The 12,765-nt window shown below is 37.6% G+C and overlaps 1 protein-coding gene across 2 annotated transcripts in view; it reads left to right on the forward strand.

The window, feature by feature from the left end:
• Nucleotides 1-12,765, forward strand: part of tmem131 (transmembrane protein 131) — a 38,621-nt gene that overhangs the window by 24,757 nt on the left and 1,099 nt on the right. The window contains exons 19-40 of one of the 2 annotated variants that reach the window (XM_084129839.1): nucleotides 19-105; nucleotides 462-614; nucleotides 785-860; nucleotides 954-1,068; nucleotides 1,165-1,303; nucleotides 1,468-1,577; nucleotides 3,958-4,030; nucleotides 4,207-4,358; nucleotides 4,449-4,591; nucleotides 4,692-4,875; nucleotides 5,054-5,239; nucleotides 6,014-6,169; nucleotides 6,292-6,746; nucleotides 6,878-7,062; nucleotides 7,916-8,052; nucleotides 8,758-8,879; nucleotides 8,954-9,109; nucleotides 9,215-9,380; nucleotides 9,508-9,623; nucleotides 9,752-9,839; nucleotides 9,931-10,034; nucleotides 10,744-10,886. In XM_084129839.1, the coding sequence (XP_083985965.1) occupies nucleotides 19-105; nucleotides 462-614; nucleotides 785-860; nucleotides 954-1,068; nucleotides 1,165-1,303; nucleotides 1,468-1,577; nucleotides 3,958-4,030; nucleotides 4,207-4,358; nucleotides 4,449-4,591; nucleotides 4,692-4,875; nucleotides 5,054-5,239; nucleotides 6,014-6,169; nucleotides 6,292-6,746; nucleotides 6,878-7,062; nucleotides 7,916-8,052; nucleotides 8,758-8,879; nucleotides 8,954-9,109; nucleotides 9,215-9,380; nucleotides 9,508-9,623; nucleotides 9,752-9,839; nucleotides 9,931-10,034; nucleotides 10,744-10,886 (3,246 nt within the window). The remainder of the gene's footprint in view (nucleotides 1-18; nucleotides 106-461; nucleotides 615-784; nucleotides 861-953; nucleotides 1,069-1,164; nucleotides 1,304-1,467; nucleotides 1,578-3,957; nucleotides 4,031-4,206; nucleotides 4,359-4,448; nucleotides 4,592-4,691; nucleotides 4,876-5,053; nucleotides 5,240-6,013; nucleotides 6,170-6,291; nucleotides 6,747-6,877; nucleotides 7,063-7,915; nucleotides 8,053-8,757; nucleotides 8,880-8,953; nucleotides 9,110-9,214; nucleotides 9,381-9,507; nucleotides 9,624-9,751; nucleotides 9,840-9,930; nucleotides 10,035-10,743; nucleotides 10,887-12,765) is intronic. The other variant, XM_084129840.1, reaches the window with a different exon arrangement.

The following is a 12,765-nucleotide window of genomic DNA, read 5'->3' on the forward strand; positions in this document are numbered from 1 at the left end:
AATATGTTTCTCTTTCAGATATTGACTATCCCTGTAAAGGCTCTCATAGCTGTTGGAACATTAAGCTGTTCACCCAAACAAATCATTCTTCCCCCTTCATTCCCGGTAAGTCTTAAAAACCATAATGTTATATAGATTCTCAGTGTCCTTCTCAAAATCTTAGTCATATCCTTTTGTCTCTAGATTTATTATTGTAAATGGTTCAAAAGTACCTGTTCATTGAGATCTCAACATACTAAAGACACTTCTATTGTACATGTAATGTGAGAATGTGATTCATCCCTGCTTTTACCCCCAGGCACTGTTTGATCACCACTCCCTGTGTCCAGTGCCATGTGCTAACATGACCTGTTTTGCAAACCACTGTTTTTTTTACAAGACAAGAGACCATTCATTAGGTTTCAGACTATTTCAAAGTGATTTTCATCAGCTGTTAATGTTTTTCTGTGTTTTCTGTTTAGGGAAAAGTAGTTCACCAAGGTTTCAGCATACAGAGTTCTTTCTCACAGAAAGTAAGGCTTCAGCAAATTCGCTCTCTCACGGAGGATGTCCGGTTTTACTTCAAACGACTTCGCAATAACAAAGTGGAGTTGGAACCCAGACGAAAGTCCAAGGTGCCAGGCCCAATTACAACACTATAACGCTATACTAAATGAAATGCACCTGCCCACAGTTTGCTCAGTTTACTTTGCTATAAGTACAATAATACAATATAGAATCATTTTGGATGAATCAGATGTTTTATATCTTAAGAATTTACTTTTGTTTTTTACTCCTTTTCCAGATAGCAAACATTTATTTTGATGCCAGCTTGCAGTGTGGTGATCACTGTTATGTGGGATTACCGTTTGTATTGAAATGTATGCTTTCTTTCTGAAAGAAATTAAGTCTTTATTAAAAAAATTAGTTGTTTTCTCAATTAATATTTATCCTATGTGTTTTTCTTTCTGCAGCGGAGTCCAGGCCCCATGGTTTAGTTATGCAGGAGGACATGTGGGATGCTGATGTAGATCTACACCAGCGGCTCCTGAAAAGATGGCGAGAGCTCAAAGAGCAATCAGGCCTTGAGTGAGTCTGATACATTTTGCTTGAAACCAGATTTAGATAACCACACAGTGAATGTATTGTGTATGTATCTTTGATGTGATTGTCTTGTTTGTGAAGGGTTGAAGCTTTCTTCGAAGTGAACACAGATCTGCAGAAGAATGTTCAGGCCAAAATCTTAGCACAGCTCACATGGCCCTCGCTGGTCAACTCATCACAACAGATCCATTTTTCACTTACAAACACCAACAGCTCATCGGTGAGTGTATTCACACACCAATCATTTACAAACTTACATACCCCTCTCCCCTTTGTGTGCCTATTTATTAATATCTTTGTATTAATTTGTTTTAGCTACAAATGATTGTCCACTATAGTATTTTCACTGTAGTCAAATACATTGACCTGAACTTGTCTTTTTAGGAAGAAGAAGTGATTCTAGAAAACCCAGCCGATGTCCCGGTCTACGTCCAGGTTCTCCCTCTGGCTCTGTACCCAAATCCTTCAGTGTTCACAGGCAAACTTGCTGACAGGTAAGGCACTTCTAATGCGTTTTCATGTATGAAGACCTGTTTATATATTTACATCCAGGGCTTGATATAAGGACTGCCCGATGGCCTGGGGCCTTTATAGTGCAAGAAGATGTGAAAGAGAACTCAATTCAGTACCCGCAAGCTGTTTTATAGATAGTTTTCCGCACACACACATCTGAAGCATGCACACAGAAAGCCGCCTTTCAGACCAAATTGAGTTCTCCTTTTCATCTTATCGCGCTTGAATGGACAAATGCACACAAAATTCACAAAAGTATCCTCGTAAACAGATTTTGAATTTTTCTTAAGTGAGTGTAAACCGTTGGAGAAAATCGAATGTCTATCAGTATGTTAGATCCGTACATAAGTCTGAAAGTGACAGCAGCCTAAATATACCTGCTGCTATGTGTGCCATTATTGTTAATCAAACAACAAAAGAAAAAGAATCACTCATTGCTCTTGCCTGAAAACATTTAGCAGATAGTAGCTTCAACCCTTTCACACGCAAGTTTAAAATATTTGTCTACGTTTTTTCTAAGGCGAATGTTATTTTAGACCGGATCATCTTTTATTTCCATGATGTCGCGTCATGCTTTTCATGAGACATACTGCAGCCACAATAGCGCTGTATGACAGATGTATTGCTTTTATTTCGTTTATTTTTTTATTCAAAATATATGACAAAACACATTCACTTACACATATTTGACAATCTGAATATATCAGATAGTTCATGATATAGTTAACAAATTTGTGAAATATTCACAAACTTATGAACTATCTGATAAGGGGCTTTCGCACCGGTTAGTTATAGGAACATAGTTCTAGGAACAAGTCACCAGCCACCAACGAGTGGTTCCCCTAGGAACATTTTCATGTTTGCATTCACACCGCTAGCAGGAATGCTGAAGTGACGTAAGCTGCGCCTGTTGTTGTGACTTTTATTTTGACGACGCGGCGGACCATTATTTTTACGGCGCTGAGAACGCCAGCCAGAGCCTGAGCACACAGTGCTCGCATTCTCAGTGTTCATTCGTTTATGATCTGTCTAACAGTCCTGTCTAATACGTTATTAGACTGAACTGTTATACAAAGAATGTAGTATATGAAAAGGTATTAGTTTTCAATTGCCAATAGTTCTAGGAACTATGAAAAGGTTCCTCCAGTGCTAAAGCCCCTATATATTCCGATTGTCAAATATGTATAAGTGTATGTGTTTTGTCGTTTAAACACCTTAATTATAATTATGTTCTAAATTAAAGGAGAACTCCGGTCAATTTTAACATTGAGCTCATTTTTTTGTAAATTTGGAGTGCTGTCAGTACAGAGAACAACAACAAAAATCGGTGTTGCCTACACCGTGTTATCCTCTTTTTAAAATTTGCAGCTCAATGTTAAAATTGACCGGAGTTCTCCTTTAACACGAATAGGCATCGCCATGTTAGTTCGTGCCTCATTTCAGTGAATCAGATCTGTTGGATTTACATCATGTTAATTCACTCACTTCTCCCAAAATACATGAAAGTAAGTGGTATCTGATATGAATAAAACATGTCGTCAAATTATAATTGAAAGGATTATTATTGCTGCTTCCATAGATGTCAGTGTGTATTTTACAAACTATAAATGTATATTTGCTTGTACTTATGTGTATTTAAATGTCTGAAAACTAACATAAACATTATGTGGTTGAAAACTGAATAGTTGTGATGTCTCTGGCTAAGCGCCAGCCAAAGTGCGAAAGCACATTTGAATTTAGCAGTTGATCACATTATACAGTGTGATCGTACATGTCAAAGGATTAATCTGTTTAATTTATACAGTAAAGATTGTGCAGTCATTTTACATTTGATTACTTTATTCAATTTCTGTAGCATTTCTTACCTGAATACTACTGTTAGACCCACCTGAAAAACTTGCACTATGTATTTCACTTGTATCTTTTTGTTGTTTTTATTTTTACTGTTTATTTCTCTTTAATTATTTTTAAACTTTACATTAGTTAGGCTTGTATTAGTTGCTGTGGTATTGAAATTTTTGGTGTTGCAACAAACTTATTTATTAGAATGCAAGGTATGTGTCAAAAACAATGAAAACAATTACTTTTTTGTTTTTTGTAGCAATGCCAGTGACATTTTTGGCAGGGCAAGTAAATATTAGAAATACAGTAGAAAAAATCTTAGCAAGTGGGATATTATATGAAAACAAAATATGGCTTAAAAATAATAAATACATCTCCAGATAATATTTTATTTGTATTAAGTGCTAGATGTGAAAGAACAATATGTACAGTAAATGTACAGATGTTAGTTCTTTTGCAATATCATGCAGCCCTAAAATGGATTTCATCTGATGTTTTACTTCCTGTTGTTCCTTAAAGGTTTCCATTAGGAAAGTTGTCCAACATCAACATTGACACACATACACTGGAATTCCAGGTCCATAAAAATCATGTAAGTAACAATGACTTTTTTTGACCATGTAGTGACATTTCATTGTATTATTGAATCAATTTAACTTAATTCTTCTACTTGGCAAAATTCCTTTCATGATGTCCACCCAAATAAAGAATTGCTGCACCATGGTTAGGGTGTGTCTATGCTGCTAATGTTTTGTGTATGTTTGTCAGTCTTCAGTGATGAAGAGTTCCACAGGATTTGTTGAAGGTTTGATTCGGCCCTACATATACAATGTGCTCCTTATGCCTGGGGAGGTAAAGTCCTTCAATGTGAGGTTCAGACCCATTACCAATCACAGTGTCTCTTCTCTGCTAGTCGTCAGGTAATTTTAGTGTGCCAAGTGAGTGCCAAAAAAAAAAAAAAGAATGCTATGAGAGTGCTGTTGCACATTACCCTTGTCATGTTTGCACAGGAACAACCTGACGATAGTAGACTTGATCATGGTTCATGGTCAAGGCACAACAGAGAGTCTTAAACTGGCTGGTAAAGCCCCAGGTCTAGGCAACTCTCTGAGGTTTAAACTTACCGAGGCATTCCTCAAAGACTGTTCAGATGGTGAGTGTCAAAGTTAAATAAGACTTCTGAAGTTTGATATTCTTTACCTTTCTATTCACATACTTATTATGCTGTTGTGTTTGTTTCTCAATTCTTTAAGTTAAAGCCAAGGAACCAAACTTCACTCTTCGAAGGACTTTCAGGCTGGAGAACACAGGTCTTCTCCCGATTCACATTCGATCTATGGAGATCAGTGGCAACGCATGTGAGGGTTATGGCTTCAAAGTTCTCAACTGTGAAGAATTTGCACTCAAACCAAACAGTTCAAAAGACCTCGTCATACTGTGAGTGGTTTCATGGTTATCATTTTTAACAGAAAATAAATGTTGTGTTAATAATGTCTTTAAAACGTAGCTGCTTTTCATTCCAAATGAATTTCATTTCCCTTATTTTAGAGAGTTCGGTCATAAATAACAGTTGGACAAAGATATGATTAACTCTTTTCCATCTTGTGATGTGCAGGTTTACACCAGATTTCACATCATCCAGAGTGATCCGGGAGCTGAAGTTGGTGACTGCGGGAGGCTCAGTGTTTGCGTTCGTGCTGAATGCATCACTGCCATATCACATGCTGGCAGTGTGTGCCGAGACCCTTCCCCGACCCAACTGGGAGCTTGAGCTCTACATCATCGTCTCCCTCATTATGAGGTCTGATTTATCATATTCGATCACCTGATAGCTAAGAAAGTCTAAACTCGTACTCATAAAATCTTATAAACATTGCACAGCAAAAACTAAGCCTTTGTTCACACTGCACAAAATTCTGATTTGTTTTTTCAAATCTTATCTTTAGGATTAACTGTCCACACTGCTCCACTAACATTCCAGTAAGATTTAGGGGCCAGTAAGATTTATTTTTATTTTATTTAAAAAAAAAGTCTCTTATGCTCACTAAGACAGCATTTCAGCATCATTACTCCATTCTTCAGTGTCACATGATCTTTCCGAAATCATTCTAATATACTGATATTGTGCTCAAGAGACATTTCTTGTTATCAGTTTTGAAAACAATTCTTTGCTTAATATTTTTGTAGAAAAATAGTTTTTTTCCTGGTTTATTTGATGGAAAAAGTAATTTAAACTACAGTATTAATACTTAACTCTTTTTAAAAAGTATTAATTTCTTTTAGAAAATACTGACCCCAAACTTTTGAACAGTAGAGTATTGGAGTTGGTTAGGCCTAAAATTCAAGTATAAATAAAGTATGAAACCCTGGCATTCATTTTTGACATTTTAAGAAATGTTTGCTATAGATAGGCCTATGTATATTATATAAATTGAGCATTGTGTTTGTAGTGTATTAGTATCGTCTTTCTAATTCTGTTTCATTTATAATATTTTTTTATATATTCTAACACATGGAATTAATAAAATACTTGTTTCTTTATCTGTAAATGAATAACAGTGTGATATTTCTTTAGCTCCATGTTCCTGCTGGTCATCGCTACTGCCTATCTGGAGGCCCAGGGAATATGGGAGCCCTTCAAACGACGGCTGTCTGTGGAATCCAACTCTCCCATGGAGACTGGAAAACCTTTTGATCTCAGGGAAATTGTACGAATTCAAAGTGATGCTAAGTGAGTGAGGATTTTTTTTTTTTTAAATAAAATAAAAAAGTGAAATGCCATTTTTGTTTCTCTCTGATTTTCTCTGCATCATTTTATGAGAAGTTTTACGAAATGCATTTAATCCGTTGCAGCTTGAATGATTTTGCCGACTCAAACCAGAACTCAACAAGAGGAATGTACGGCTCAAACGTTGGTGGGCGGACTGGGGGTCGGCAAGGTGGTCCGCACTCCACTTCCAACAGCAACGGTGTTCTGCCAGACAGCAAGCCCAGATCTGGTTCAGGCCGCTCTGGATCTATGCAATCCTCTTCCTCCTTTCCTCTCAATAAAGATAGTGGCCAAGGACTCACTCAGCTGACTAACCGAAAGGCCCGTAGTTCCAAACAACAGCAGCACGGCTCAGGCCTCCTGGAGGACCTCCCGAGCTCAACACCCTCACAGTCCAACAGCACAAGGGCCAACAGTACAGAAGATCAGGATTACAACCGACTCCTGGTAGCCATGGATAAAGACATTGACAGGCCTGAGTCTTCTGCCAATAATGTGTCTTTAGAACACAATTCACAACAGTTCTCACAAAACAAAGGTAATGTATAACAATATAGAAATATAACTGTATAGATTAACATTCAACTACTTATGCCAGGTGTTTGCCCCAGAGGTCAGTGTAATTTGCAGAATGCACAATATAACTTAATTTACTTGAATGTTTTTCAGTGCTTGAATCAAAAGGGAAAGTGAAGAATAAAACAAAAGCTCTTAAGAAGAAAGAGGAGAAGGAGAGGAAAACAAAGGGAAAGGCTCAAGGAGAAGATTTAAAAGAGCCACTGGCAGACAATGATGACAGCTCCTCTACTACCACAGAGACCTCTAACCCAGACATGGAGGCCAATATTAAAGAGGTACATACACGTGAGACATACTAGACCAAGGGTCTCCAACACGTCGCTCGCTCGCTACCAGTAGCTTGTGGATTGATTGGAGGTAGCTCGCCAAGGGGTCAGTTCGTTAAGTTCGTGTCAAGTTCGTTACTTCAAATGTAGAATTTTGAAATGTAGAAAAATGACCGAATTTTACTATTAATAATAAAAGATAAGCTAATGTGCATTGTAAATGTCAGTAATTTATCCTTTTGACTCATTCTTTTTATAAAAATGATTTAAAGGATGAAAGATGTGAGGTTTATCTTTTTATAAAACCTAAACTTTATTTTAACTTGTACATGTTAGTAGATGCTAATTTTATTTGCTGGTTTTCGACATAAAACTGATTTTATTGTGTAGTATTAGTACTTTTTTAACAGGATTTGGTGATAACCGTGATCATTTTGGTCACTATAATCATCAAATGAAATTTTCATGCATTTTCATCTCTAGTTATGATGCACTATAAAATCAACTATAATTATGTGTTTTTACAGTATAATATGCAAAGTACAATTTTCTAAAAAAAAAAAAAATCTCTGATTCTGTTCTTTTCTCTGACATTTAAGGGTGATATATAGGCCTACAAAAACTCTTTTAGGTCTAAAATAGTTTGGATAGTTGTTAATATGAGAGTTATGAGACATTATTTAAGAGATTTAAGTATTGTATTACATGAGTTTCTCTCGGCCACTTTCATTTTTAAAAAGTAGCTCTCAAATGAAAAAAGGTTGGAGACCCCTGTACTAGACCAACAGAGTACTTCCAAATCAGCTTGCTATTAGTTGCTTTTTAGATGAACTCTTTGACTACAATTTGTCTTATTAACCAGGAGCCAGTGAAGGTGAAAGGAAAACCTGTGTCAATGGACAATGGAAAAGAAAGAGAAGAAATTACTCCCTTTCCTACTAAACTAAAAACTAAGAAACAACCAACCACAAAGAAGGAGAACCAAGTGGAAAAATCCAGGTTTGTTCAGAGATTGTTGGTGTTGGGGGATTTGGAAGGAACAACTTCTGGGATATTTTATGTAATTTGCAGGCGTCCAGGAGACACTATCAATATGCCAGAGACTCACTGAACTACTGGGAGATGTGGGATGTCTGCAGAATTGCATCAAAGCAGCTTTACAGTATTAAAAAAAAAAAAAAAAAGTTGTAGTGTCAGGTTCAGTGTTGTAAAGTTCAACTTAAGTTTTTCAGGAATCAGAATTTCAATTACAATTGCAGATTCAATTTCAACTATAAAGCATCTTTCCAGTGTATTCACAGTGCAAGCTTTCGATGTCAAATAAGGTGGAGCCTATTTACCCACCTATTTATAATCATGACCAATGGTAGTCTGTAGGTGTTAAACAGCCAGTGAAAAGTTTTCTGGTAGTTTCAACTTCAACTTTTGTTCGAAATGGCATCACACCTGTTTATTCTTTGACTTCCTTTTATTTGTGCAACCCGATGTGCTATTAGTGGGGCAGAAATGGCGTACTTCATCTTGAAGGCCTTAAAGTTTCCAGTGAGCCTTTTATCTGTAACTTAGAATACTGAATATAAATGAATTGAATTATGGATTTTTGTTTTGCATCAGATTTACACAATCTCTATTATTACTCTGATCAGTTTAATATATTAAAAAAATATGATGTATTATAAATATGATATCATATTTTCTACACAGCTCTCTTGAACTCCCTTACGTCACACCCCTGGAAAAACAGGATAAGCAGCGCAAGACCTTCACCAAAACCCTTGCCAATACAGGAATTCACAGCTTCTCCAAACCACGAGCTCTGGGCAAACGTACGTGTCCGCTTTTCCACCCAACTTTTGAATCTTGAAACCATTTTAAAATATTTTTTTTTACTCTATCCTAGTAGTCAGTGGGAAGATGGGTGATGACCGTCTATCTCCACTTGGAAAGTTTGTATCCAATGGCTCCATGTCAGAGCTGGGTCATAGCAGTGGATCAGAAGGAGAGAAAGAGTCCCCCCCACCAGAATGGGATGTTCCTCTCAGCAAAACTGGCAACCGTAAGTAATGAGTGCAGAAGTTTAACCTGGGCTTATTTTTGAGTCAGCTTGTTATTTTATGTACTCTTATCCCAAAATTTAAACATTTGTCTCATGTCTTATCAGAAGCAGACAGTCTTCAGCAGATCTCTATGCAGACCATGCATGCAGACCCCTTCCTGAAAGGACCCAGTTCAGTCATCTCCAGAACCTGTTCCCCACCCCCAACCTCCCCAACCTCCCCTGGCCTGGTGCCTCGTGGAAGCTACAGCAGCGTGATCCACACCAACTGGTAACTTTAACAGGCGTCTGCTTTAAAGTGCCCATACTACTAGAACTCATTTGAGAAACTGCCATCAAGGCAGGTTTCATCATGTAAATCCATGAGTGACCTTTTTTTCTTGTATATTTTTTTATAGCGAGGCTACTTTAAAGAAGGCTCCAGGGAATAAGCTCACCAAGTCGGCCTCTTTGCCTGGTCAGAATGGAAATCCAACTTTTGCAGCTGTAGCTGCTGGCTATGACAAAAGCCCTGGTGAGTTTGTACTTGAATGTAGTTGTGCACCGAATTTGTGGGTGATACCATTAACTGATATTTATTTTTAAAGTGCCAACACATTTATGCGTAAATGTTATACAAGTTGTGTGCTCTTGTTTTCACAGGTGGCAGTGGCTCAGCTAGTAAAGCTGACAGTCTGGGGAAGGTGCCACTGTCTCACATGACATCAGTGGAGAGTGATGGATCTGACAGGTGCAGTGCCTTCATAATGAAACATTGCTTAATGCATTGCTTAATCAATGTTTTTACAAGTATATTTATAATGTCATTGTGCATCTTTTAGCTCTGGACTCTGGAGCCCAATAGACACCACCAGCAGCCCCGCTTTTGTTCCAGTTAACTCTTTCTCTGCTTTTGGACCCAACAACCCACTTAATCTCTCTGGAGGTATGCAAAAACCAGTCTATATTTAAAATTTTATCAACCAAGATAAAATGCTAAAAATCAGGCATGTGATCAGCTAAAGACAAAAAGGAAGGAAAACTACGCCTGACCCCAAGGCAATTATTATTATTATTATTATTATTATTATTAAAATAAATAAATAAAGATACAAGAAATATTGCAATAATACTACGACTGCCCCTGACTAAAGATTTTTCTAGTCGACTAGTAGTCATTCATTTAAGCCATTAGTCGACTAATCGCACATTTTTATTAATTTAATTATATACTGGGGGTGGAATATATGCCTATTCCGCGCTCAAGTGCTGATAAAGTTTGCTGCAAAGCACTGGCAAAAATAATGATTATGATTGTGTCGGAAAAAAATAGCAAGGAGACGTTTTAATTGTTTATTAATATACTATTGATATTTGAGTCTGTGTCGGCTGCAAAGATAAAGTATTAGAGAACGTATCATTTTGCGGTAACTTTTAGTAATTGTTTAAGGCCATTTTGCTATTTCAGTCATCATACAGTAACCACCACCCTTCCCCAAAACTCTTTTTTTTTTTTTTTCTTGGATATTAGCAACTCATGCGGTTCATACTTTTCAGGGCAGAAAATATGGAATTCAATGCGGAAAAATTACATCCCCGTAAAGTCCAGTTTGCAATGCTAGTGTATCCAATATTATGGTTATTTTCTCTATCAGTTTTCAGAGGCATGACCGTTCCCAAGAGTTCAGAGCCCCAGCAGAGTTGGCCTGAGTACACTCCAGTGTCTCCGTCCATCTGGGAGACTGAGCCTGGTAACACCTGGGCTACCAGCACTGGATCCCCATCAACTCCAACAACTGTAAGATTTCTCTTCCTTTGTCAGCAGAACTTTTTAGTAGTGTGTGCATGTGTGTGTGTGTGTATATATTATACATGTTTCAATATACAATATACTTAACATGTTTCAGATTTCCCATGACTATGTGTGTGTATATATATATATATATATATATATATATATATATATATATATATATATATATATATATATATATATATATATATATACAGTGAGGAAAATAAGTATTTGAACACCCTGCTATTTTGCAAGTTCTCCCACTTAGAAATCATGGAGGGGTCTGAAATTGTCATCGTAGGTGCATGTCCACTGTGAGAGACATAATCTAAAAAAAAATATCCAGAAATCACAATGTATGATTTTTTAACTATTTATTTGTATGATACAGCTGCAAATAAGTATTTGAACACCTGAGAAAATCAATGTTAATATTTGGTACAGTAGCCTTTGTTTGCAATTACAGAGGTCAAACGTTTCCTGTAGTTTTTCACCAGGTTTGCATACACTGCAGGAGGGATTTTGGCCCACTCCTCCACACAGATCTTCTCTAGATCAGTCAGGTTTCTGGGCTGTCGCTGAGAAACACTGAGTTTGAGCTCCCTCCAAAGATTCTCTATTGGGTTTAGGTCTGGAGACTGGCTAGGCCACGCCAGAACCTTGATATGCTTCTTACAGAGCCACTCCTTGGTTATCCTGGCTGTGTGCTTCGGGTCATTGTCATGTTGGAAGACCCAGCCTCGACCCATCTTCAATGCTCTAACTGAGGGAAGGAGGTTGTTCCCCAAAATCTCGCAATACATGGCCCCGGTCATCCTCTCCTTAATACAGTGCAGTCGCCCTGTCCCATGTGCAGAAAAACACCCCCAAAACATGATGCTACCACCCCCATGCTTCACAGTATGGATGGTGTTCTTGGGATGGTACTCATCATTCTTCTTCCTCCAAATACGTTTAGTGGAATTATGACCAAAAAGTTCTATTTTGGTCTCATCTGACCACATGACTTTCTCCCATGACTCCTCTGGATCATCCAAATGGCCATTGGCAAGCTTAAGACGGGCCTTGACATGTGCTGGTTTAAGCAGGGGAACCTTCCGTGCCATGCATGATTTCAAACCATGACGTCTTAGTGTATTACCAACAGTAACCTTGGAAACGGTGGTCCCAGCTCTTTTCAGGTCATTGACCAGCTCCTCCCGTGTAGGTCTGGGCTGATTTCTCACCTTTCTTAGGATCATTGAGACCCCACGAGGTGAGATCTTGCATGGAGCCCCAGTCCGAGGGAGATTGACAGTCATGTTTAACTTCTTCCATTTTTTAATGATTGCTCCAACAGTGGACCTTTTTTCACCAAGCTGCTTGGCAATTTCCCCGTAGCCCTTTCCAGCCTTGTGGAGGTGTACAATTTTGTCTCTAGTGTCTTTGGACAGCTCTTTGGTCTTGGCCATGTTAGTAGTTGGATTCTTACTGATTGTATGGGGTGGACAGGTGTCTTTATGCAGCTAACGACCTCAAACAGGTGCATCTAATTTAGGATAATAAATGGAGTGGAGGTGGACATTTTAAAGGCAGACTAACAGGTCTTTGAGGGTCAGAATTCTAGCTGATAGACAGGTGTTCAAATACTTATTTGCAGCTGTATCATACAAATAAATAGTTAAAAAATCATATATTGTGATTTCTGGATTTTTTTTTAGATTATGTCTCTCACAGTGAACATGCACCTACGATGACAATTTCAGACCCCTCCATGATTTCCAAGTGGGAGAACTTGCAAAATAGCAGGGTGTTCAAATACTTATTTTCCTCACTGTGTGTATATATATATATATATATATATATATATATATATATATACATAATGTGTATATATATGTAT

Source organism: Abramis brama (assembly GCF_963993115.1).
Source record: "Abramis brama genome assembly, chromosome: 11".
Lineage (NCBI taxonomy): Eukaryota > Metazoa > Chordata > Actinopteri > Cypriniformes > Leuciscidae > Abramis > Abramis brama.